The sequence below is a fragment of the Bactrocera oleae genome, chromosome 2 (assembly GCF_042242935.1).
Source record: "Bactrocera oleae isolate idBacOlea1 chromosome 2, idBacOlea1, whole genome shotgun sequence".
In the NCBI taxonomy this organism is placed as follows: domain Eukaryota; kingdom Metazoa; phylum Arthropoda; class Insecta; order Diptera; family Tephritidae; genus Bactrocera; species Bactrocera oleae.
Genome location: NC_091536.1, coordinates 99,719,249 through 99,745,234, shown reverse-complemented (window position 1 = coordinate 99,745,234; position 25,986 = coordinate 99,719,249). Strand labels below are relative to the sequence as shown.

Here is a 25,986-nt window from a genome sequence, read left to right as displayed (position 1 = left end):
CGCGTTATGTAAAGTCTGATCTCTTGAAATTTGGGAAAACCGAGCTATCTTTTTCACTTTGGAACAATTTTCTGTCGTTGCAACTTCTTTTAAGTAGATATGATTTGGAAGCGTTGCCTTGATTGACGATTAAAATAAGTCAAAATAAATAAGTATAATAGCTGTGTTAGCTGCAAAAGTCGTAGTATTACAATGCATTTCTACGTATGCATATAATAATTGTAATTGTTAATTTGATCATCCGGCTGCCATACAAACTGAACAATCGGAATCAAGTTCTTGTAAGAAACCTTTGTATTTGTGAAGGGTCAACCGAAGTTAACGCTTTTCCTTGTTATAAATGATAAAATGTATTTTTTTAATTAACAAAGCGTCAATGAGGAAAATAGCGTATGATATTGCCAGTTATATGCATGTACATATCGCACGCTAAATACAGAAGAGTCACAACTCAAACATTTTCAAAATCAATTTTGTTATATGTACACTTACCTACCTATCTACATTCGCTATTGCTGAAATAAATCGTAAATTTTCTGCTGTATTGTGCGAAGTTGTGTCTCTATACCTGAATGAAAGTGAGTTGTACTATCTGTATTATTTGAAATGTGTCACTTTAGGTGAAATAATTGTGATTATCACACTGTTATTCGATGTCTTAACTCAAAAATCTCTCTTAATTTCTCTGTTAAACTAATGTAAAAGTAAGACGTTCTATAGAGAAAGTATTCTACTTGATAGACAACGATTGGAATTTAAAATTTTAAAAAAATTTACAGGAACAGTTTTTTTTTTGCTTCTCTTGAACATTTGCCAATTTTCGAGTTGTGACGCTTTTGTATTTAGAGTGCGATGTGTACACGTTTGTACCAAATAAATATACACGCATACATATAATTAAGTATTTCTTTGTCCTGACTTTGGTCATTTGCGTGTGTACCGACATTGCTCTTAACGATACTGCAACGCATGCGGAATTAATTAAGCTTCGAAGCACTATATTTCCTGATCAGAGCATTTTTATACTCTTGCAACATATTGCTACAGAGTATAATAGTTTTATTCACCTTACGGTTGTTCGTATCATCTAAAAATAATCAAGTTAGATATAGGGTTATAAATATACACGAGTTGAATTCCCACTGAATGTCTGTCTGTCCGTCTGTGCAAGCGATGACTTGAGTAAAAATTAAGATATCTGAATGAAACGTGGTACACGTGTTCCTTGGCAACAAATTAAGAGTGAGTTCGTAGATGGGCGTAATAAAACTGCTGGCACGCCCACGAAACCATTACACATTAATCGAAAACCTATAAGATGTCAGAAATAAGCACTTAATTAAAATATAAACATGTTATTTGGCACAGAGGATTGCAGTAGCAATTACCTGTGAACTAAAAATGGGCGTGGCCCTGCCCTGTAATAAGTTTAATGTATAAATCTCTTAACCACTAAAGCTACAATAACCAAATTTGTTTAGGACAAATCATATAAGAAGCCTTACCTACAATGTGAAAATGGATGAAGTCGGATGATAACGCCGCCCTCCCCCCCATATAACGGTTTTTAAAAACTACTTAAGGAGCGATGAACCAATAACCAAATGCAGCAGAGACATTAAAATTTACAACAACCACGCCTCATTCCCATATAGCACAATTTTAAATTCCATATGATTCTTTCACTTTCCAGTACAAAAGTCAAGCACCAACGAATATATTCAGATAAAAATGTGCACAAATAGTGCCTTTGAGGTATCCTTGCACGTTGCAAGAGTATAAAATGTTCGATTACATCCGAACTTAGCCGACCCTTACTTGCTTATTTTATTGTGTAATAAATGTCATGCAGAAATCAGCGCGTACCTGACACTTCTGTTAGTTAAGTAAATGATTTCTACAATAATTTTCTTTCCCTCATTGTTCTAGGAAGAACTAAGAACTACCTTACGCGTCAAATTTGTTGTCGTTGTTGCTTTAGTTGCACATTAATTCTCAACAACTAACAATAACACTTTTCTCAATACTCGCACCTAAGTATGTGCGTAGATTTTAATAAAGCTTGATTGAAAGAATGTTACGCCAACATCAGAATCATATCTTTTTGAGCTTGTTAGTTTAATTGGCGAGAAAAGTCAGCTCAAAATTAAAGAACATCTTATTTAAATGTACCATAGACCTTTGTCCTAATTGATAAATATTTCTTAAAATTGTACCTTAGCAAGGAAGTTTAACCCACAATCGTCCAATATATTCAAGTAATTCTCAAATATAATACGACCACTTAAATTAGGCTAGAAAGATGGTGAAATGTGATCTTTTCTATAATTTTATTTATACAGTCCTTGGAGGAAGCTTAGGTGTGCGTTGGACATTAGAACGGGCCAAAAAATTATTTTCAAAAAATAAAAAATATCTTGTTAATTCGGCTTTCAAACTGCTTTAATGAAAGAAAACAAATTATTTCGCTTATAGAAAAATATTTTCTTGCTAATAGCGTTTTCTTTTCTCGATGAAAATGTTACCTCATTATATAAATGTTCCATTTACATGACAAAAGAACAAAAAAATTCTAAATTTTTGTAAGAAAAGAAAACGCAATAAGCTTTCATTCATGAACTACTATTTTGGTACATCCAAATGTATACATAATTAATTCCGGACCTTTTAATAATGCGGAGATTTTTTCACCAATAGATTGGAGAATGCACACCTTTTAACTTAAGCACTGCAGTATTCCAAAATTTCCATTAAGTATTTAAAAAATAACCAAACGGACGAGAAGATTGCAAAATAAAGACAATCGCTCGTCAAAAACTCTTCAAAACGCCCCCAGTTGAAGTGTCGTGAGTTATCGCGCATTCAGTTTTGGTTCTCCTTCATTTGTGCTCCCCAAAACAGCTGTATTTGAAGCGGCACATACGATTTTCACACAATATTTTTATTATTTTCACAACACACTTACATAGAAAGTATATATGGTATGCATACACACATTTGGATGTATAAGTTGTATGGTGGATCGTGAAAAAGGTGCTTGAGAATTTTCTTTCTTGCCATTTGGTTCAGTTAATTTTTGCGCTTACGGTGCGACGTATCCGTAGTCTAGTCTCCCAAAATTGTGTGATCATTTGACTTTCACAAGCAATAGAAAAATTCTGAAAGTAGTGCGTTTAACGGCAAACAATTTTCGAAGTTCAAATCGAGTATATTATATAAATGACATTGTATATACTATGTTCCAAAAATTAAGTGATGGACATATATAAATATTAAATTGGTATAAATATATAGACATATGTGTGTGTATATTTACTTTTGGAAAGAATTTTATTACCTTCACCTAAATCTATACACTGCATAGATTTTAGGAAATGCTCATATATAATATAATATATGTATGTATGTACACATACGCGATGCGATGCGATCTGTACGCCAAAATACATGTGTGTTAAGTGATCGTGTTGAGTGCGCTCGGGAGACCTACGGCGGCGGTGTCGTTTTCTGTGATGTTTAAATGAAAGACTTAGAAATTTTGAAATCATATATAAGTATATAATAAGCATAAATGCAATACAACAAATACATTTCCACAATTTTGTGTTGTATACCATAGTGATATTGAGAGTACTGCAAACGACGAATGTCGGGATACCAGTAAGACGCCAACAAACTTCGATAATAACAATTCAAAGTCGGTAAAAAGTCGCGAAAGGATTATAGAGAATTGTGAAGCTGCTACCAACAATAACAACCAAAGTAATTCGATGAGCGATCGTCGACGTTATTATGGCGGTGGAGGAGGAGCAGGAAGTGGCTATTATGCCGGTGGCGGAGGCACCAGTACGGGCCGCTATCAGAAAAGCGCCACTGCCGTGTCCGCACTGGATCGCTTACGCTCGAACTTAAGTCCCGTAACGTCATATTATAAGCCGCTGATGCGTAGCTTTGGAAGACGTGGTGACGATGATGTTAGTATCTGAAATATGCACAGTTGTATCTTGGAAATAGCAAGTTTTCGAAAAATTTTTAAATCCGTCATTCCTTGTATAAAATATTTAATTCGATATAAATAGTTCGTTGACAATCTGTATTGGATGAAGTCTAGTGTTGATCAGCATCTAAATTTAATCGAAATGAATCATTTATTTATTTACTACACGCGAAAACGCAAACAAATATTTCCAACGTCTGCGGGCCATTTAATGGATGAAAATATTTCATATCCAAAAATGCGTAAATTTTTACCTTCAGTAGATATTTAATGTGCCACACACTTTTATAGTACATCGATATATAAATGCTTTTTAGTTTTTCTTGACAATAATTCCAAGATTCGAAATAAAGTTTTTTCTTTGCTCTTTGGATGAGCATAGAAGCATCAATGAGCATGCAAGGGGGTTGAACAATACCAAGGTGGACTCATCTGTAAATATTACATTATTCCAATAACGGTTGATGTTTTCCTGCGCCCAATGCAACCTTTTTTCAATCTGTATTTTTGAAAGTAGGAATTTGATTACAGTACTACTGCGTTTGATGCCAGATCTTTGAAACCTGTCCCGTAATGTATTTTGAGATATATCTAATACTTTTTAAACAAAATTTTTTAGCTTCTCTGAGACTAAGCAGTGGTTCCTTCTCAAAAAGAAGAACAATAGCTTTGTGTTCACTTTTAGATGTCAAGTGATTCCTCCCTATTTCTGGCTTGTCATCTACCTTTCCACTTTCTCCATAATGGTCAGACCACCTCTTAACAAATGTACAACTCGTATTTAAATACTTTGCAGTTTTTTTAATATATTGTCCATTTGGTACCTTTAAGATGCTTCGTTTGAAAAATTACCTCAAAACGTTCTTATTCTGAGCATTTATTTCTCTTTTTTCATAGCACGACGTAACACTTTAAGAATATCGAAAAAAACTGACCGAGTTGTACGCGTCAGTGATCACAATTAAACAGTTTTCCGCTAATTGATCGCGCAAAGGAAAAACGTTATTTTTTGAACGCACTGTATGTGTAGATTCGACGAATTCTCTCGTCTTGCCTTACTCTTTGGTCTAAATATAAATACTATTTTTGAAATAAATGTTTATTCTCAGTTTATATTCAAGCGAATTGTATTTCTTTTATTTTTTTATAATATTTGTGTTTTTGATTTTAAGGGATTTAGTTTTTTCCTCGTGTATTTTGCGAAAATTTTCGTGTAAAAATGCTCAAAGGTTTCAAATTATATTGTAATATTCATTTTGTAGCCAGAGGGTAACACTAACCTGTTTATACAAATGCCTGTCCACTCTTTAGTTCTAAAAAAATAGTAAGGGATTTATAATGAGATATCATCTGGGGACTGGGAGAACAACCTATCGAGATACTGCGAACAAATTTGTATTTATCGTTGAATGTACGGAGCGATTAAGGTAATCTCTTTGTATATGTTTGCACAATTTGTGATCGATGTAGGAAAATTATTTATCTGCACTCAAGCAGCTTTCCTCGATATCTGCTTGTTTTTGTTCTCACGCACCGCTGTCCCGCAAACATTTGCTTGAGGAAGGATAGATATGAGGTGTATGCACCAACTTAGATAAATACTTTGATAAGGTTATATATACACTAACCCCTCACCTCACTGAGGTCTGAGGTGGTGTGGCGCATGTGTGTTAGGTTATTTTACACACACACATTGATCGCAATCTTATTTCTGTTAATTCGCTTGAATTCAATATATGTGTATTTGTGTAGGGGCTGCATACATAATGTATGCGTATTTCATGAATTTACATATATATTCTGAAGGTCGATTGGGGAACATTATATTGGCCGCGGCTGTTCTTAACTACATAAGACACGACATTTGTTCATGGGTACCTGTTGTGTTGAGAAATGATATTTTTTTTATTTACATACGTGATACATGCATACATACATATTGGCATTTTTTGTTTTGATGTGTCCGGCCATACGTGAAAATTAGGCAATATACTTGTATGTATTTGTATTACGTACCGGCTAATCTAGTGTGAGCCTAATTGGACTTACCGACTAATTTAAATATTCATACAAATACTTAACAATTTGTAAAATATTTGATATTATTGTTTTACATAAGGTTTATTACCCTTTTCAATTTTGGCGACGATTTATACTCAATTTGCTATTTTCAAAATACAAACGTAACGGTTTATCACAAAATCACAATGACAGAAAAAGAAATAATCGTAATTACTTCCTCTCTGCGTACATAGAGAAAAGACAGCGACAAAGACAAAACTCCCACCGCAAGTGGTACCAGCAAGCTTTCAGCCATCTCCCGTCTCGAAAACAAATATTCGGATATCCTAGATCGTCATAGGCATCAGGAGGACGATCGTGATAAAACACTCGAGCCCGATGAGAACCGAAATCCTCTGTCCAAATCAGCGACTTCGCATCAGCTGTTGGGCGCTGGACGGCCAAAATTATCTGCAGGTTCCTTTAATGCGGTCGATCGGAAGGAACGTACACCTTATCGCCTCGGTCGAAATAAGACTAATCGGTATTTGGGGGACTCGAACGATAGCGGTTATGTAACGAGTACCAATGGCAGTACGCGCAGCGAACAGACGACGCGTCTCGACGAAAATTATCCACTAGATTATAGTGGAAGTAGATATCGGCGAAATTATGAAATGCCGCGACACCATTTAGAGAACTACGAAGCGCTAAAGGCGGGTGGTGCGATGGGATATGCGCCAGGCTCTAGCCGTTGCGGTCGCGGTGCAGAATATGCCGCCGGTTACAATGCACGGAGCTACAGAAGCCGTGATGTGTACGATGATTATGGCGGCGGAGGTGGCGTCGACGGTTCCCGAAGCAGGCCTCGTGGCTACGGTCGAAATAAAACCTCGGAAAATCTATTGCCATCCGCTATTGAAACAACATCTAGCGTACGTGCTTCTTTCCGTCCAGATTGCGAAGATTATGGCGTGCCGAATTCACGAAATCGGTTTGCACATCGACGCAGAGATAATAATATGCCACAACGTTTGCCAACACGGAGGGAAGAACTCACCGATGAAGATCGTGAGATACTCAACGATGAGCGCTCGTCTGCAGATAATGCCGCGATCCTACTGCTTCTAAAAGAAGATAATCAGTATTTGGAAGCGCGCAAATTTGAAGAACGTATGCGTAGACGCAAAGAGCTACAGGAGCGAGTGTTACGTTATGCTCAAGAAGATGCTGCTGCTGCGGCAGCTGAGAAAATAAAGTTGTCAAAAAAAAGTGAGAAGGAAGCTGAAACTCAAATGGCTGAGGAGAATAGTTCAAAGCATGAAGCCAATGTCACCAATGAAGAGAAAACATCGAATGCTACAACAATACAGAAGACAGCACGCCATCGCAAAAAAGTTGCTAGTCCAATTACCGATAGTAACAGTTCTTCGGAAAGTAGCTCTGAAGAATCCGATAGCAGTAGTCAGGGAGATAAAGCTATAACCACATCAACTAATACCAATATTATATCTACAACAACTGCAGTTAAAGAATCTCACGACGATGCCATAGTCACTGCACCCACAAATATCAGTACATCCAAAGAGTCGGCGTCCAAATCAAACTATGCCAGTACACCAAATTCGACGTCTGCTTCTGGCTCCAGTGTTACCGCACTACATGCAGATCGTACTAATAATGACCTCTCTAAGTATAGAACAACCGTTGGCAGCAGCTTCAAATCGAACGGTCTTATGCACTCATCGAGCTCTGGGGCTTTGGCGTTTGGTGGCATTAGTGAACGTCTGGCTGCTGGACGCTCACAACGCTACCAACCGCTTACGTCTTCGCGCACCGCTGCGCTATTGGCTGATTTAGACGCCATAAGTCCGACTGAAGACAGCAGCAGTAGTCGTTATCAGCAGCACAAGAATGTTTTAGCCGATTCCTACAAATCGTCATACCTATTCGATCCATACTATTCATATGGCGGTGCTGGGGGATCTAGCGCTGCCGGTAGTCGCCGTACAGGAGCAACCGCTGGCTTCTCATCGTCATCTTCGGCTTATCAACGCCAGCAGATGCATGCTTACCAGCAGCATCAGCAGCAACAACTACACCAATATCAACAACATCAACACATGTTGTCAAAGAGCGCCACAAGCGCGGCACTCTTCCAGAGATCGCGCTTTCCAAAAACCCTCTCAGCCTTTGTAAGCTAATTGTAGATTGTAATTTGTGTGAATTGATATTCATTAGAACGATAGCATTCCAAGTTTTCAACTTTGTTGTTCTGCTATGGCGTCCGCTGTTGCTTGTTTGTGTGCTTGCTTGCTTGGCTGCTGCAAACTTCTGCATAGTGCTGTAATTACATGCGTGTGCATATGTCTATTTTATTGCTTAATCTACCGACGCTTTACACTCCGAGTGTGCGCCCATGTATGTACAAAGGGAGTGAATATTCCAATCAAATTAGACAAAAAATAAAAAGCGAACCACTTAAGGTGACTACTTAGGGGTTGACAAGTCTGAAAGCAGTTTTCTACAATAACAAAAGTAATTAATGCTTTTCCTTCAAAAAGTAGTAGTAGTGGTAAAAGTGTACACTTAAGGGAACAAAACTGGTTGGCCAATCTGACTATCGTCTAAATTTGATATGTAGTATTGTTGGTGCAGTTTTTATATACTAATTGATTCATACTAAATTACACATTCACTTTTTCATATTTATTTCGCTTGCTATTCATATTTTGTGTGTGTTGTAGTCGCAAAGATCATATATTGTGGGACAATAGAGAGGAGTATACGTTTGTACGTACATATGTATGTATTTGAAATTTTACAATCTTAAACATTTCTAATTCAGCATATTGCAATTATGTGGGTGGACCCGAAAGTTATTCATGGGTATGCGTATATTTAAACGACATGACATTTGAACCATATAAGAACTCTTTAGTTATTTATATTTATCGTTTAATTTTCAAAAATTACATAAGTTTGACAGGAGAGCTATAGGTTGCTTTGAAAATGGAAATGTTTCTTATACATATACATATATTTATATATATATATATATATATTATATTATATATCATTATATCTACTATATTTAACATATGTTGATATTATATATATCCAGTACCAGATATACGAGTATTCTAGTAATGGATATATATTCCATTATCCTCACATTGAAACTGATTAACTCTTCACTTTGCAAAGATTTACTACTTTTTTAAACACTCTATAAAAATGAATACATTTTCTTTTTTTGTTTTAACTAATGCAAGATCTCTTTCGTGATAAGTTTGAGTTAATTTTCATTTATTGTTGTGTTTGCATTAAAACTAACTTAATACGTTTCTTAACGTTTGTAATATACATGAATATTTATACTAAACACATAGAATGAAAAATATGTTTTTTGTAATTTAAAAAATGCAAAAAAAAAAAACAATAAAAATAAAAACACCAAATCAAAAATTTGTCCGAACTATTTTCTTACCGAAAAAACGATACGTATTTTTCTCGTGTTTTTTTCTGATTATGATGATGATGATGAAAATCACTTGATGTGGGTATGATGAACGACTTGATGTTGATGATGATAATGATGATGACTTATTGATAATGATGATGATGAAATTAACGATTTGGTGGTGTTGACATATTTCCGGATGCTAATGGCATCGATGATCTGTGATGAATGGTGATGATAATACTTAAACGGCGTTTGGATAATGTGGTGTCCACGTGGGATGATGTTCACTATGTAAAAAACTCTGTTCTATGATGATGGACGAATGTTTCCTTCACTGCTGCTTCATGTCAACTGTATTGTTCTCAATGGTGGCAACGGCATTCTAATGGCGTATGCATTTATGCACGTATACCTCTGTCTTTCTACGGGACGGTGAATTTTTTTCTTTTTTTCTCTGTTTCTTTTTTCTTTTTCTCTCTTTCTCACATGTATGTTTATCCACGACTGAACACTGTATCGTTTTGCGAATCGGCCAACCAATCAACCGTCTACCAATGAATCAATCAATCGACCTCTCTTGCAACTCCTGCGGACTTCGTTTACTCTACCATACACCACCAACGAACGAGCTCAAATTGTATCAACAAATCAATCACGCCACCATAACAACGTTGCCAACTATCGACGGTCAACAACGCCACCACCACCACCACCACCAATAAATAACCACTGCCCAAACACTTGCTGACGTTACCAATAATCTGCTCCCACCGAATATCGAACTTGGTGCATTCTGTTACGATCCGCTCACTTAACTCACTCACACACAGACAGCAAAGCCCGTCATACAAGATGATGCTGATGGCCACTTGATATATCACAACGGCGATATACTTCATCACAGATGTTCGTGGCAACTTTTTGTTTTCTTTCCTTTTTATATCTAATACATGAAAATACATACATGCAAAAGAGAACCTTACAAAAGTATTCCAGCTAGAATTATATTTAACACAATGCAATTGCAGTTTAGAGACGATAGGATTGCCAAAAATAAAAACATTATTTTAATAAAATCACCGATTGCCGAATACATAGTAGTTGCAATACGAACGTACATATATACGAATGAGTATATACTAGCATCCATAGAAATACTTTAAAATGTTGTTTTTATTTTTGTCCATGCAAATATGTATAAATTGTATGTATTCATTGAAACGATTTCTTAGATGTTCAAACGCGTTCTTTGAACTGTGATCCAGCCTTCATTTAAGTTTTTTTTTATTGTAGTTATTTTTCTAATAACATTCTATTTTTATAGAGACCACCGCTAACGGTTTCTTTTTGATTTGAGCCCGTGTAAAAAGAATATGCGCAATGTTTATTTCTAATTTCGAAGATTCTAATTTGTTTTGGTAAAATTAGCTCTTTTGTAACATTTCAATTGTCAAACGCGATCAAATTCTTCAATTGTTTTCTTTTTCGCAAATAAGCTGGAGCATAAATCAAGTTCACATTAAAAATTCTTTCGTAATGAGAAAAGTCGGGCAACTATGTCTTAACCACAGTAGTTTAGGTAGCGAGCAAAATATAAAGAATAAACTAAAACAATTTCTGCATCGCATTGAGGGCATTCGAAGTTCCACTTGATTTACAATGTTGTCCTTTTTGCGAACTTTCAGATAAGATTATGGCTACGCTGGGCGAGGGTACTTTCGGACGGGTCGTGAAGGTCAAGGATATGGAGAGGTATTTTGAACAGTATTGAATATTTTATGGGTATTTAATGATGTATTTCAACAAAATATTAGGGACTTTTGTATGGCCTTAAAGATCATTAAAAACGTGGAGAAATATCGCGAAGCTGCGAAGCTGGAAATAAACGCTTTGGAAAAGATCGCTCAAAAAGATCCGCATTGCGAACAGTAAGGACAACCTATTTATACTTGTATGTTGCTATATGCTACAAAGCGAATTGTTCACTTCTTTACAGTTTGTGTGTGAAAATGATTGATTGGTTCGACTACCATGGCCACATGTGCATCGTTTTTGAGATGTTAGGTTTAAGTGTGTTCGATTTTTTGGTAAGCTTCCTTTTCATCAACCTTCCTTTTATTCATTTTATTATAAAATTTAAAATTTTTAATAGCGCGAGAACAACTATGAACCATATCCATTGGAACAAGTACGGCACATGGCCTATCAATTATGCTATTCAGTGAAATTTTTACATGACAATCGCTTAACGCACACTGATCTCAAACCTGAAAATATACTCTTCGTCGATTCGGAGTATACGACGCATTATAATCACAAAATAGTAAGTTTTATCATTATGTTTAAAAACTGGAAAAAGGAGCCTCGGTAAGACGTTTATAATTGGGTTAATATAACAGTTTAAAAGTTGGTGTATTTAACAGCTTATACCATACAATATATATGTGTATACGAGGTGTGTTCAGAAAATAGAGGAAATTTTTAATTTCGAGGGTTTGGAGAGTCCAATTGCCAAAAATTGTTTGTTTATTGTGTTGATATACATGCCCCTGAAGTACGATGAAATTTTTAGCTGTATTCATTAGTTTGTCTGTAACAGCCGCTAAGGTTAGACGTTTTTATATGAGCTTGGCGATTTTTGTTTGTTCAAAGAATTTTCGAGTACTTTTTCCACTAAATCAAGTCGTGTGTCATGAATAGCACGTTCAATATTGACCTCTAACTCTTGAAAAGAGTCTGGTTTATTGCTGAAGACCAATGTCTTCAAATAACCCCATAAGAAGTACTCTAATCGTGTTAAATCACAACTTCGTGAAGGTCATTCAATGTCACAATTTCTTAAAGTTATCGAATCTCCAAACTTTTCCCGTAATAATTCGGTTGTTGCACCTGTTGGAACCAGATGTTGTCAAAATCAACTTCCAATTGAGGCCATAAAAAGTTGCGTATCATCGATCTATACGGCTCTCCATTGACAGTAACGATGTCCCCAGCTTCATTTCGAAAGAAGTACGGACCGATGATGTCATCAGACCAAAAACCACCTCAAACTGTCAGTTTAGGTGAATGGTCATAAATAATTTGTGGATTTTTTTCGCACAAAAATTAGATTTCAATTTCGATAATTCGACGAATAGACAGTTGGACGATTATTACGACCATAAATGGCAAAAGCGCAAGAAAAGTTGAAGTTGGAGAACGATTATTTTGATAATAAAATTGAATAATTTGTAAACGTTGCTCTTGCGTATATCTTTCCATGATGGAATTGTAAACATTACTGAATACAATGAAAAAAAATCTCATCATGACATATTGAAAATGGCCGAAACGACACTTAGAAAACATATCATCCCTATTAGAAAACCCGATATATATGATATAATAGATGTCCGTTTAATTTTATGTTTTCGAGTATTGCTCAAGATTTTCTACTTTTTTGGATGGGCTGTATATTTTTAAGCACCTTCCAAAGGTTACAAGAGTTGTGTAGATATTTTTCATCTTTTATTATTGTTCGATGTTTGACCTTATCTATAGAGGAACGATGGTCAATAGGCGAATTTTTTTCGGAGATATTTTATCATCAAAATCGGGATGGTTTGCTAGCTTAGCTCTGTTGCAGCTTAGCTCTTACAACCTACATTATACAAGATAACAACATTTGTTATTCTGCATTATCAGGGCTTTCTTTGTTCTATTTGATAAAGTTATATTGTGTACAACGCAAAAGTCGTTTGTATAAATATTTGTATATATAAGGTGTATTTTTATATATTTTTAGAATCGCGAAGTGCGTCGTGTTAAAAACACCGATGTTCGCCTCATTGATTTCGGTTCGGCAACATTTGATCATGAGCATCATAGCACAATTGTTTCAACTCGTCACTATCGTGCACCGGAGGTTATTCTTGAGTTAGGCTGGTCGCAGCCCTGTGACGTTTGGTCTATTGGGTACGTGCAAGAAAAAGCTTATAACTTAATATTTAAAGAATATATGTGCATATATTTGTATAGAATTTTTTGTTTAATTATGAAATTACTTTTCTCTGTCATAGCTGTATTCTCTTCGAGTTGTACCTAGGCATAACCCTCTTCCAAACGCACGACAATCGTGAGCATCTAGCGATGATGGAGCGCATCCTTGGACAAATACCATATCGAATGGCACGGTAATGCAAAGCTAAACATATTTACATATATTTTTGAACGGTCTACTTCATGAAATTCGATTAATGTATAGAAATCATTGCCATTACAGCAAAACAAAAACGAAATACTTTTATCACGGTAAGTTAGACTGGGATGAGAAGTCCTCGGCTGGGCGTTATGTGCGCGATCATTGCAAGCCACTATTCAGATATCAAATGAGTGACACGGAAGATCACTGCGAACTTTTTGATCTGATCAAGAAAATGTTGGAGTACGAACCATCTCAGCGGGTAACGTTAGGTGAGTAGAAGCACTAAATTTAGTGCGTCAAGCCCACTCCAATGAAGATATATGTATGTGCATATAAGTTTGTATTGCTACTGAAACTAGTATTTGTTATTGGTTTCATGAATATAAACTGAAAGGATTATGCAAGTGTTTTTGCTTTGAAAAATAAATTAGAAGAATCTAGATTAGAGAAGGATCTTTCATAGAATCTTAAACTTATTTGTAGAAAGGTTAAAAATCATCTCAACTAATTGTTATGAAACAAACCGAAAAAATTTTAAGTTTGAGATTGAGATAAGGGTTCGAAAACTAAGTAACTGACGTGTCAAATTAATTCAGTCTTACAATGCATAAATAATTAATAGCAGTTCGTGTGGCAAGAGAAAATGTTTTTTTATTAATGGAAATGTAATAAGGGTGTTCTTAATCAGAACAAGAAAAACTTCGATAAAAAATTAGCAGTATACATAGATTATTATAAACCCATGCAATTATAAATTTGTTATAACACTCTGATATATTTAAGTGATGTCAATCAATACTTGTCTTTGTAAAATCGAATATACTGCGGACTAGAGCGTAGATGTGAATATTTTTTATTTGAGTTGTGAAATTAAAATATGTTAAATTGAACTAAAAGCTCGGTTCAAATTGAATTATTGCAATTGTTAGGACACTGTGACAGATAAGTAATCTTGTTTGTAGAGAGGCTACTCGCTGTCGACACAAGCGCTAATAGATTTCGTTGCCTGTTTTCCTATCTTCCTATCTAGGTGACGCGCTTCGCCATCCGTTCTTCGATAAGCTCCCACCGCACCAACGCGTCGGTGAAATTGGCAATATAAAACAGGCGATTTCTTCGGGCAGCAGCAGCAGCCGTGAACGTTCGCATAGTTTATCAAGATGAGATTTGGCGCGATTTGGTTATTGTTAATTAAAATTAGAACTGCAACAGCGAACGACATAGAAGTAGGAGGAAAAAACATATGGACAACCAACCGGCATCAAACAGATACAATGAATTAAAGAGAAAAGCAAGTATTGGAATTAGACGTGTGCCCAGCATATAACGGGTGATGACGACAACAATGCTGCGCAACGACAACGATGCCATAGAAAACATAGCATAGGAAAAAGAAAATCATCACCACATTTAGAAGAACACCTAAAAACGATTGGATCAGCATACAATAATTTTATAGTAACACAAGAACAGGCAGCAGAACGGAAGAGGAGAAAGGCATAAATAGTTTTAAGATACAATACATACAGTACTAAATACTAGTAAATCTACTTTTTGTAAAATAATTTTGGAATTTACGGTAAAGGTGCGAAAATGTGGTTTCCACACACGCACAAACACACACATATAAACAAACAAACATATACATTTTGCGAAAATGTCTTATTGAAACCTTTGCGACAATTAATTAATCTAACTTGTAATTAATTACATACGTACTTTGTATCGCCATAGATGCATTCATCTATTCATCGTGTATGATTTTATATTCTTACATACATATATATTTTGTATTTTCCACTAATTTATATTTCCGTGAGAGTTTCAATGAAATTTGTTAGTTTTTTTATGTACAAGATGTGCAAGGCTTTTGTGTGTGCACAAATGCGATCGCCCACAATAAATGAACGCAAAAAAGCTAATTAGTAATTATAGCCAATATTAATTAGAAAGTTTTTTACATCTTTTATTTTTGTTTCTAATAAATCTAAAATAATCATGCCTCAGTGAGTTTATTTGCTTTGCCACAACCGACACGATTCCTAATGTGTTGTATGTTATTTGTTCGAAGATGTGGAAATTTCCTATAACTTTGTTTTTTAGGAGAAATTAAGGATAGTTTTACAAATAATCTAAACTTGTATCAAAGTTGGTTGGACATCTTTGATGTGCGCAAATTACAAACAATTACATATATGCTCGAACATAAATAGATATAAATAAATATCGCAGAACATTTGCTTGTCGTATCAGTGTCTCATCACGTTTACGTGGTTCCATGTTGTAATTATAATTAAAAATAACCAAATCCAGAGTCGTTCGTCGTCGAACGAAGAATCCCATTTTATTTTCGTTTATTTATATGTGTTGTAATGTAGATGTACATAAAAATACATAATAAAAGCTCCTGGATAAATTAAACAAAATACGAAGAAAAACGATTGTACACATACACTAGAGCGAGTTTTATTTGTAAAACTATATAAAACATATTAATGTGTTAACTCAAATTTTGCTTTCACTGTTTTCATTCACACTTTGCGTTTCTCTAACCTGTTGGAATGTGAAAATGCTGCGACTAGTTGCGTATGTGTACAAATGAGTTTTGCTAAAGTTTAGAAATAATAGAGTTGACAATTATTGGATCAGGCGCGCGCACATGTATAATGTGTGATTATATATACATATAAACGTATGTAAATTTATTGATCATTAATGAGTTTTTTTTTTTTGCTTTGACGTAAGCGCACGTCCTTTGTTTTTCAGTTGACTGCAAGGGCAATTATAAGAATTACTTTCCCCTACATAGCCTCAAATTGAGATAATTAGATTGAGTCAGGCTTAAATTAGATCGTACTCATGTTTCCTCTTTTTTTTTCTCTTTTTTTTATAGAAATAATCCACCTAAACTTAAGTTCAAAACAGAGCGTGTGTTCAATATTGGATTTTTATATAAAGTATATATAAATAAATCTACTTTTATGTTAAACAAACTATCAGAACTGAGCGTACAGAGTAATCTAGTGAAATATAATGCTAAGAAAAGTAAAAAGTGTTAAAATTTTTGAAAAAAATGAAAGAATATTTAAGTAACTGGATTGCAATTAATTATAAAGCGCCTGTATTTCAAAGGGATCTTATCGAGTCAAATGTTATCATATGGCATGTAAATAAACTAAAGTGTAGAACCGCAAAGAATAATATAAATCATCTTAAACAAGTTGATTTGAATGAACTTGAAATTTGATTATTTTCGAAAAAATTAAATAGAACTTTATCCAAACAATAAAGATGTATATATATGCGTATTGCTTTCAAAGCAATATTTTGAACGCGGTAAAAATATCAGTATATGTACATAAAGTGCTTGATAAGAATGCAATGCGACATGTCTTTTGCAAATATAAATAGCAAAAGTAATGGAGCAAACCATGAACCGAGCATCATTCAGCCAAAGCAATGCGCAAATAACCACATTTACATATACATACTGGTCGTTTCTAATTTAGTTTGTTTGTTTGTAATTTCTACTGCTTAATATGTAATTAAGTAAACAATTACAATAAACAATTGATACACCGACGGAACGAAACTGTGCAACCATTCAAGTCTAAAATCTAAAATAATTAACTATACCATTAGTATGGTAATGGCGGAAAATATGTAATTTAATGATTAAATGATTACAATTATGGAATTCGGATGGATGTAACTATTTACAAACATCCATATTGAATTCGACTCGATTATTTATTTCCGTTTGATTTTAGTTTTTAGCTATGTTTTAAATTCATACAAACATTGAATATTGTCCATAAACACATACACACACACAGTTAAATATATTATATAATATACTAAATAATACGTAAAATATATATTATTACAATTTATGATTATAAAATGAAACACTTAAAAAATAAAGAATTGACTATGAATAATTGTGTTCCTTTTAATCTATTTGCGAAATGTCTTGATGTAAATATGTATTCGTAATTGACACTAACGGCAATGTAAAATGCTTGCCAAATATAACGTTGTAGTTTTTAGTTTTTTAATTTGTTTCTGAATAACGGAAACGGGAAAAGGGAAACTGAAATAGAAGGTCGTTGGAAAGCATTATTACTCATCCTTTTTTGGGGCCATCACAGTCTGGTTTGGAATATTGGCTTTTTTCGAAAAGCATGTTCTTGAAATGCTGATTTCGTTTGTTTTCCATATTATAACGTCTAAAAATGTCGCGCCTATTCTCCAATGCTGTTGTAATGTCTTCACAGTCTTTTGAGGGGCCCATAATTGCCCAGGACCCGAAAATTGTATCAATGCCACCACAAACACGACAGTAACCTGTAAGCAAAGTGCATTAGCTATAAATGCCGCTTTAGTCGATGCCAATAAAATGCATACCTATGAAGGTAGCTACTGTACTTAGTTCGCGATTTTGCGAGTAAAGATAGAAGGGGCCTCCTTGTTGGTTTAGTGCGCTGCCCATAAACTTCCAACTAGTTTCAATAATATGATGTGCATGCGGCGGAATGCGTTCTCCTACATCCACTGTTAAGAGTTTATTGTTCTTCTCAGCTGTGCCCAATCGCCGGTCTGCCGCACGCGTCAAAGTAATATCGAAACGTAATCCCATTTGATAGGAGTTCCAAGAGCCAACAACATCACATGGCATACCTTGATATAGAAATATTTAGTCCTATAATTATAATTTGAATGACATTGTTTTACCATCTGGTTCGCAGCTATCATCTATTGGTTCTGGGGGTGCTTTACATGATTGGATATATTCTAGCTTGCTTAGAACCTTGTCTAGTACACCAGCTATGCGGGTGGCCTCGACGTCACTGGATTGGTATGATGTTGAAGATTTCGCAATTGCCTTGACACGCAATTGATCTTCAGCTTGTGTGGGCGCCACAGTAGATGTAACTGCAGAGGGAGTCGCGGTTGCGAGTGCAGTGGCGGTGGCGGGACCGAGAGCGGGAGCTATACTGGGTGCAAGTGCAAGGACCCTACTAAATGGAGTATTCTGAGTCATTAATGGTGCTGGCTCTCCGGATTGGTCTGGTCCCATTAAAGGTAAGCCTGAGACCACAGAAACCTCGTTTAGTGAAGCTTTCTTTCCTATCGGATTTTGGTTTAACTTATTAACTAAAAGGAATAGCATTTATTATATCCGACGTGATATACATATGCATGCATATACGTAGTACAAGTATTTACTCTTACCGCTCAAGTCTATGAATTTTTGCATTTCTTCCCCCAATTGCGGGTCCTTCTTCGCCACGTAATCCAATGGATTAGACATGGCCGCTAACTTTTTAGCCAAATCTAGTGTCGTCATATTCATTTTTGAGGCGATCGTCGCTAACAGATTCTTGGGAGCTGTATTACTTAGGAGCCCCAAATTTGCGTCTACCGATTTAGTCAGCACAGCTGGATAAGAAGCACCGGCTGCTGTACCGACACCACTTGTCGTGCCTGTCATGAAATTTAATGAGTCAGCACCGAAAATCGTCGCACCTAATTCGGTAGCACCCAAACTACGTTTGTTCTCCTCCTTCTCTATATTGTCAATGGCTCTGTCAATCTTCAATAAAATAGTTGATCCTTCGAAACTACTTAATCCATCTCGTAAGTTTCTAGGCATTACTTTCGCGTCATCCGACTGCAGCGCCGCCACTAATCTCTGCAAAGTTGGTGATGTAAGATCGTATTCCCTAAGTTCTCCATATGTGCGACAGATCCGCTCATTGCTCTTTTTGTACAATTCCCGAGTCAGCTCATCTAACTTTTTCTTATATTCATCATAAAAACTCCGTTCGACAGCTTTATCAGATTCAATTCTTTTTTGTGTCGTCTCTCGTTTGGACGTTGTAAAAGCTAGCTTACTGGGAGCAGCATGCCCACCTGGGTTAAAGACTTTTTCGCCATCCAGCCCAAGTTCATCATGGAGATTATCGAGACGTCTTTTATACTCCTCATATAAGTTTTCTGTCACTTGTGTACATTTCCTGCCATCGTCATGAACGGTGGAAACTACGTCGCCACTTGTGCGCTTAATTGCTTTAGTTGGCTCCATAAATTCATTATTGAACTTGTCCAAACGCCGTTTGAATTCCTCGTAAAGGCAATTACTAATTGCTGACCGCTTTTTAGGTTTGTCATTTTCAATTTCAACTTGCGGTGGAGGCTGAGTAACCGCCGGCGTGTTAACATTGTGGTACAATTCTCGAAAAACTTGATTTAACCGCTTTTTAAACACATCGTACAAATCACCATTGTAACCCAACTCTGAGTCCTCACTAGCCTGATCGGTTTGACTGGCAGACGTTGGTGCAGTTGGTAATCTAAACTTTTTGGAATGAGCGAATTTGATTGGCAGGTTTAGGTCATTGGCTTCCACCTCGGTTTTGTCTTGCGCCTTATTGATATCTTTCGTCTTGGGGTTCAAAGTAGCTTTATCATCTAGCTTTTTTTCCTCCTTCAGTTTAGATTTATTTATCAAATAAATCTTGCCAATTGGTTTATGTTGAGCTACATGGTTGGTTTCATTATCTTGATTAGTTCCATGTAGTTGTTTTCCTTTGTCCACATCTTTTTTCATCGCTTGTTCCGTTTTACATTTACCGGTTACCAAAATGTGAAAATGCATCAAGATGAAAATTAAGCAAGAAATTGTAATAAAATTCATTGCAACTCTATTTCCCCATTTTCAATATTGATTGGTTTATACAAAGTTTTCGTATTTCCTTTTTCAAATAAACATGTGAATATAGGTACAGAATTATACACTCCGAATTTGTTCATAGAAAATCTGATTTTACTTATTTTCAATTACAACGTAAATTTGGAACCGCTGTGCGAAAATTCCACTCTCCTTAACTCCCAGGTCTCTCCCTATTAATAAGTACCTATGACTTTTTATCATCCAGTTTCATTATTAGGATCTCTAAAAATAATTACAATACATTTTCACAATGTTTGGAGTAATACGCCTCTTTTTGATAGGTTTATTATGATTTTAATGGAGTGAGAGGCAGTCACTGTATTTTCATCCCGGTTGAATTTTCATTATTTAACCTATCAGATTCCCTCGCAAAGTTCAGATTTGAGTTTTGTGACCGTTTGAGACTGATCTGATTTTTGAGAGAATATTCCAAATATCTTTCCCGCTTTTGACAATTACTCCCCAAATGCGAGTGAAATTTTCAATATCTACGGTGTTTTGACGGGTATATGCAAGAGGTATAATAAGTCATCATAATTATAAGTAAAATGATAGTCGTGAGACGAGAGATCAGTTCCAAAAATCGATGATATTCGAAGCCAATAATACTGTTAGTGCAGAACTTCCGGAAAGAGCCTAAAGTGTTCGGCAACTGTAAGGTGACATTCGCCAGATATATGAACCTCATGTACGTACTTATATTCGTGGAACCTAAGGTATCTCGTTCATACATTAGTATGATGGGTGCAAACTTTTTAAATTCCTCATTTAACCATTCGTGGTTGAATTTTTTTTGTAGATTTATATGTTACGCAATAGTAAGTGATGAATGTTGAGTTGAAATATTTTTAAAAATTACCTACAATAGGCTTCGCCGACAAACTCATATGCCGCTATACCGATTATAATTGGTACTCTCTGGATATTAGGACTTTGTGTAGTTTTATAAGGGTTTTCCAGTAAGAAGCGATCTTGTCCGAAATCTTTCTCGATCACTGACAGGACACTAATTGAAATCATTTGAAATGTGTGTTCCATTATTGATAAGCAACAAAACTGTACCGAAATTTAGATTACTTTCTTGAGGCAGGAAGGCTCTTTGGGGAAAATCAACAATTCCGCTTGTGTGAACTCATCATTATGCCGCGGTGAAATAATCCTTTTTATATAGGCGACATCAAATGTAAGCCAACACCAAAACTGCTGCCGGCTTTTTTACGAAAATCCCATTTTCTTTGTCTATTCACTTTCAGTTAACCTTTTACTGTTTCTCAAGTTAGTTTTACAACTATTGCATGCAAATTTTTAATCTTCAACAAATTTAGATTGTATAGCTATCGTATATTTGTTCATAGCAAGAACACTATTACATTCCCACATTGGTTCTTGAAAACTTTCCAATGATAACACATGTGCGAAATTTAAATATATACTTTTTATTTAAATAAATTAAATATTGTCCAATTAGAAGTTCGCTTTATATAGAAACATTTCAAAATAATATATTTATCAGCATTTGCATTCTGCGGCTCCACTCCTAAGACACGCTTATGACCAGTATTAACCCCTAAACATTTAAAACAAATAGAAATAAAACCACACACAAATGATTATCGCAGGTCTGTGTTGATTTTATTGTACACAAGTATGGGTATGTAATAAAGTCCCACCAATGCAGTAGAATATAAAAAATATTGATAACAAATAGAGGGCTTGGCTACTAGTGAACATGTGCCATGTGAGATGGCATTGATACATTCAACTCACTGAAGTAATTAGCTAAGCATATATTTATGTATGTACGTTAATTGTCCGTTAAAGAGATTAAAATACGCATTGAGTAAATTGTAATTTATAATTGCTTAATACATTCATTATATTTGAAATATTCCAGTATTCATGGCATAAAATATATAATTTATAACCACAAAATATTTATATATTGTTAGTTTTTAACTGCCATTCGAGATTCGCTTAGTTTCATTTAATAAGAAATATTATCAGCTATTTAATTAGTCGTTTTGTTCATATAAGGGTAGTATATATCTGGTAGTGGTACGAATGTCTCTTTTACAGCTTGCAATGAAGCGAAACGCATCAGATAAAATGGGCATCCTGCTTTATCGTTAGTACCGGACTGACGCGCCCCACCGAAGGGCTGTTGCCCAACGACAGCACCAGTGGATTTATCATTAATGTAAAAATTGCCTGCTGCATCTTTAAATTCATTTAAAGCTTGTTTTAAAAATAGCTCTTGTGTGGCAAAAACGCTGCCAGTTAACGCATACTTTGTTGTATTTCTAACCAAATCCAAGGTCTTATCCAAATCGCTGTCCTTGTAAACATACACTGATAATACTGGTCCAAATATTTCATCTGTTATTACGCGCTTATTAGGATCTTTCACCTGTATAATAGTTGGTTCCACGAAGAAGCCTTTCAAATTGGACAAATTTCCACCTGTCAATATAGTGCATTCGGGATCCTCTTTGGCTTCATTAATAAACCCAAGAATACGTTGAAATGAGTTTTCATCAATAACCGCCGAGAAGAAACTGTCCATTTCACGAACATCACCTACTTTCAAATTCTTAGTCTTCTCAACAAGTGGTCTTTTAAATTGGGACTCCCAAAGCGATTCTGGTACATATAATCGAGAACATGCGGAGCACTTCTGTCCGCTATATTCGAAAGCAGAGCGAATAGTTTGCGCAACTGCGGTCTCCACATTCGCTGATGGGTGAATGAAGTGGAAATTCTTACCTCCGCATTCCCCTATTAAACGTGGATAATTTTTATACTGATCAATTTTATTGCCTACCAGTTTCCAGAGGGTTTTGAAGGTAGCTGTGGAACCAGTAAAATTGATACCAGCTAAGTCGGGTGAATTCGTGATAGCATCACCGAAATTTTTGCCTATCGAAAAAAACACAAATATTCAATGCACATGAATTTACACGTGAGGTACATATATGTATGTACATGCATACACACATATGCAGCTAAATTGATGTATATTAGTTTCAAAAGGGTTAATTAATTACCAATAGCAGGAACAAAGTTTACTACTCCATCGGGTACACCGGCTTCCCTCATTATTTTGAACACCGTCCAGTTGGAGAGCATCGCTGTGTCTGATGGCTTCCATAATACACTACAGCCCATCAAAGCAGGTGTAAACGCTAAATTACCACCGATTGCGGTGAAATTAAATGGTGTTATTGCTGCAACAAATCCCTCTAAACCACGAATACGTAAATGGTTTTTGGTTACTCCTGGCTCTGGGCTTAGAGGTTGTTCCATGGCCAAATTTTTCAAGTAACCGGCATTCATCCTGGTAAAATCGATCAATTCAGCACCGGAATCTATTTCGGCCTGAATAACTGTTTTTGATTGCCCCAACATTGTAGTAGCTAACAAATCAGCACGATACTTTTTGGCCATAAGATCAGCCGCTCGCTCCCAAATTTCAATTCGTTTTTTAAGAGGGGTTTTATCCCACTCCTTTTGTTTCAGCACCGAGACACGTATAGCTTCTTCTATAGTAGCATTGTCAGCATAGTAATATTTTGCAAGCTTGTGATTCTTGTTATGTGGCATAACTTGGAACGTCTCTTGTCCCTCTCTTATCTCTTTACCGTTTATAACAATCGGTATATCTTCACAATTATTCTCATAATGCTTGAGTGCTTTCTGCAAATCTTTAATTTCATTAGACCCGGGTAGATATTGTGGAATTGGTTCATTATATATACGAATATCATGAAATTTCTCTGTTTGTAAAACCGAATTGGTTAGTTTAGCATCGGAAATTTCCACCTGCTTGGCCTGGCTAGATGAGGCACGCAAAGAGACTTTTAATGAATTTTCAATATTTAATTGAACAGCAGAACGTCTGGCGGAAACCCACAATCTGGGCCACATTTTTAAAATGTTGGCTGTAATGATTTAATACGAAAAAAAATGTTTTATTGGGAATTATGCGTCTTGAATATTATCACGTAATCTGTGGAGCAATCACTACACCACAACAAATATATGACTAGCCAATTAAGTATGATATGTATCTGCTAATCGCACTATTCTCTTAACCATCCCCAGAAAATTCCTACTATGAAAATACGCACAAAAAAGGTCCGACGTTGGCAACACTTCGCCAAACAGCTGTCTTGATACTCAGTGCTGTGTAATTATATTTTTAGATGCCAATTCTACTTTCATAAAAAGTTATCATATGTGACCTAGCTATTTGTTATGATTTGCTAGAGGACAGTAGACAAAGGATACATATTTGTGGTGCGAAAATCAATTAAACAATATTACAAATAGTTAATGATTAAATAGAGACGAATAATTGTTGTTGCTAACGTTCATCTAGAAATTTCTGTTGCATCTTTTAAGTGTTTTTATCATCACTGTCATCAGCTGTTCCAAGGTCACATATTATTATATTCTATAAAACTTGCGAAAAATCTATGATACGATTGTAATAGATAAAAACAAACAGAGAAAGTGTTAAATGTGATTTTTTGTTTTTGACAATGTGGGTTATCGAGTCTGGAATGTCACGTGTCATCTTGAACCGGTCTTTGGTAAATAAAACATCGTTAACCCGATAAATAAAAAAAGTGACGCAATCGAAAAGCTTTTCCAATATGCGTCTTTCTGCTTATTTGATGAAACCAAAAGCTTCAGAACTCTTAACCGCTTACCTTAAACAATGTAACGAACCACCGTGGACGTCATATTTTGTGAAGGCAAATTAAGCATAGTTGTAAAAAGAAATTTCTTAACTTACGCACCTATTTGTATCAATTTAGTTCAGGGATGTTGAGAACGATCAACGTGGTAGGTCACACTTCAATTGGACTCTTGATTCAGGAACAAATTATCATATACTCCGTACAGGATGCTACCCCTATATGAAATATCACTGCAGTAAACGGGCAATTCAAGATCTTCCCATGGAAGATAAGTTTTTCCGATTTTTGAAAGTAATAAATTTGGGTAAATAAAATTATTTCAAATTTCTATTATTTCTAGGTATTTTTTTTATAAGTATTTATATAACTGCAGGACTGCCAATGTTATTTTATGGGCTTGCTGCGATCCATCTTATATCTCACACGGAACTTGTACATTTACCAAATGGTGATCGAGTTCCTATATACTTTCTTTATGCAGAAGATAAGGGGTCTATGCACTAATTATCCTACGATATTCAAACGATGTTTTCCATAATAAAATGAGGTAAATATTTAATGTTCATTTAAGACATTAGTTAAGCTGTTCAGAGGCGGATATTTAAGAAAAGTACAATTACAGTTTATTTATTTAATAAACCAAAATTGTCTATAAAGAAATTTGTCAAACGAAATTACTTATTAAACACTACATATTCAAACGTACAGTTATGTTTATAAATATAGAAGTGCTAATTTAAGAATGAGAAAAAATGGCAGATTTTCATAAAAAGTGCAATTTAGTTTTACATCAACTGATTTCGGGATTCTAGGAGACAGTCAAATAATTGGATACATATGTATATAATTATATTTCTTTACGTTTTTTGTCGCTCTAAATTCCACAAAAAGTTTTAATTA

The 25,986-nt window shown here is 35.3% G+C and overlaps 4 protein-coding genes across 10 annotated transcripts in view; 2 read left to right on the top strand and 2 right to left on the bottom strand.

Annotated features, from left to right (window-relative positions):
• Nucleotides 1-15,653, top strand: part of Doa (Darkener of apricot) — an 80,124-nt gene extending 64,471 nt beyond the window's left edge. For 2 of the 5 annotated variants that reach the window (XM_014232659.3, XM_014232656.3), the window contains 9 exons: nt 10,295-10,370; nt 11,150-11,216; nt 11,279-11,392; nt 11,461-11,551; nt 11,617-11,787; nt 13,249-13,418; nt 13,523-13,636; nt 13,726-13,916; nt 14,678-15,653. In XM_014232659.3, the coding sequence (XP_014088134.3) occupies nt 10,295-10,370; nt 11,150-11,216; nt 11,279-11,392; nt 11,461-11,551; nt 11,617-11,787; nt 13,249-13,418; nt 13,523-13,636; nt 13,726-13,916; nt 14,678-14,811 (1,128 nt within the window). In that variant the 3' untranslated portion in view covers nt 14,812-15,653. Of the gene's footprint in view, nt 1-3,619; nt 3,975-6,252; nt 8,194-10,294; nt 10,371-11,149; nt 11,217-11,278; nt 11,393-11,460; nt 11,552-11,616; nt 11,788-13,248; nt 13,419-13,522; nt 13,637-13,707; nt 13,917-14,677 lie in introns of all 5 variants that reach the window. The other 3 variants (XM_036357587.2, XM_070106145.1, XM_036357586.2) reach the window with 2 other exon arrangements.
• Nucleotides 15,654-17,322: 1,669 nt separating this feature from the next.
• LOC106616128 (uncharacterized) lies at nt 17,323-21,673 on the bottom strand. 2 transcript variants are annotated; one of them, XM_014232622.3, is made up of 4 exons: nt 18,883-21,673; nt 18,382-18,804; nt 18,055-18,327; nt 17,323-17,994 (listed from the first exon to the last, which is right to left on the bottom strand). In XM_014232622.3, exons 1-4 carry the CDS (start codon nt 20,345-20,347, stop codon nt 17,774-17,776), a joined length of 2,382 nt encoding a protein of 793 aa, XP_014088097.2. In that variant the 5' UTR covers nt 20,348-21,673; the 3' UTR covers nt 17,323-17,773. The 2 variants fall into 2 exon arrangements, with proteins under 2 accessions (XP_014088097.2, XP_014088098.2); XM_014232623.3 differs by having other exon boundaries at nt 18,382-18,777.
• A 317-nt stretch (nt 21,674-21,990) lies between these two features.
• Nucleotides 21,991-24,496, bottom strand: LOC106616129 (delta-1-Pyrroline-5-carboxylate dehydrogenase 2). Its single transcript, XM_014232624.3, has 2 exons — nt 23,428-24,496; nt 21,991-23,299 (listed from the first exon to the last, which is right to left on the bottom strand). The coding sequence occupies exons 1-2, from the start codon at nt 24,305-24,307 to the stop codon at nt 22,392-22,394; spliced, it is 1,788 nt and encodes a 595-aa protein (XP_014088099.1). The 5' UTR covers nt 24,308-24,496; the 3' UTR covers nt 21,991-22,391.
• Nucleotides 24,497-24,614: 118 nt separating this feature from the next.
• LOC106616131 (uncharacterized protein C15orf61 homolog) lies at nt 24,615-25,791 on the top strand. Of its 2 annotated transcripts, none has more exons than XM_036357596.2 (3): nt 24,615-24,975; nt 25,204-25,390; nt 25,460-25,791. In XM_036357596.2, the coding sequence occupies exons 1-3, from the start codon at nt 24,925-24,927 to the stop codon at nt 25,588-25,590; spliced, it is 369 nt and encodes a 122-aa protein (XP_036213489.2). In that variant the 5' UTR covers nt 24,615-24,924; the 3' UTR covers nt 25,591-25,791. The 2 variants fall into 2 exon arrangements, with proteins under 2 accessions (XP_036213489.2, XP_014088106.2); XM_014232631.3 differs by having other exon boundaries at nt 24,638-25,140.
• Nucleotides 25,792-25,986: the final 195 nt, after the last annotated feature.

Bases quoted from the DNA above. Each gene is read 5' to 3' on its own strand.
- LOC106616131 (XM_014232631.3), top strand. From the start codon at position 25,039: ATGCGTCTTTCTGCTTATTTGATGAAACCAAAAGCTTCAGAACTCTTA. The intron at 25,141-25,203 runs GCAAATTAAGCA...GTATCAATTTAG, and splicing joins GGACGTCATATTTTGTGAAG to TTCAGGGATGTTGAGAACGA. The intron at 25,391-25,459 runs GTAAATAAAATT...ATATAACTGCAG, and splicing joins TTTGAAAGTAATAAATTTGG to GACTGCCAATGTTATTTTAT.
- LOC106616128 (XM_014232622.3), bottom strand. From the start codon at position 20,347: ATGAATTTTATTACAATTTCTTGCTTAATTTTCATCTTGATGCATTTT. The intron at 18,805-18,882 runs GTAAGAGTAAAT...TATTCCTTTTAG, and splicing joins AAAATTCATAGACTTGAGCG to TTAATAAGTTAAACCAAAAT. The intron at 17,995-18,054 runs GTATGCATTTTA...CTTTGCTTACAG, and splicing joins TACAGTAGCTACCTTCATAG to GTTACTGTCGTGTTTGTGGT.
- LOC106616129 (XM_014232624.3), bottom strand. From the start codon at position 24,307: ATGTGGCCCAGATTGTGGGTTTCCGCCAGACGTTCTGCTGTTCAATTA. The intron at 23,300-23,427 runs GTAATTAATTAA...TTTTTTCGATAG, and splicing joins AAACTTTGTTCCTGCTATTG to GCAAAAATTTCGGTGATGCT.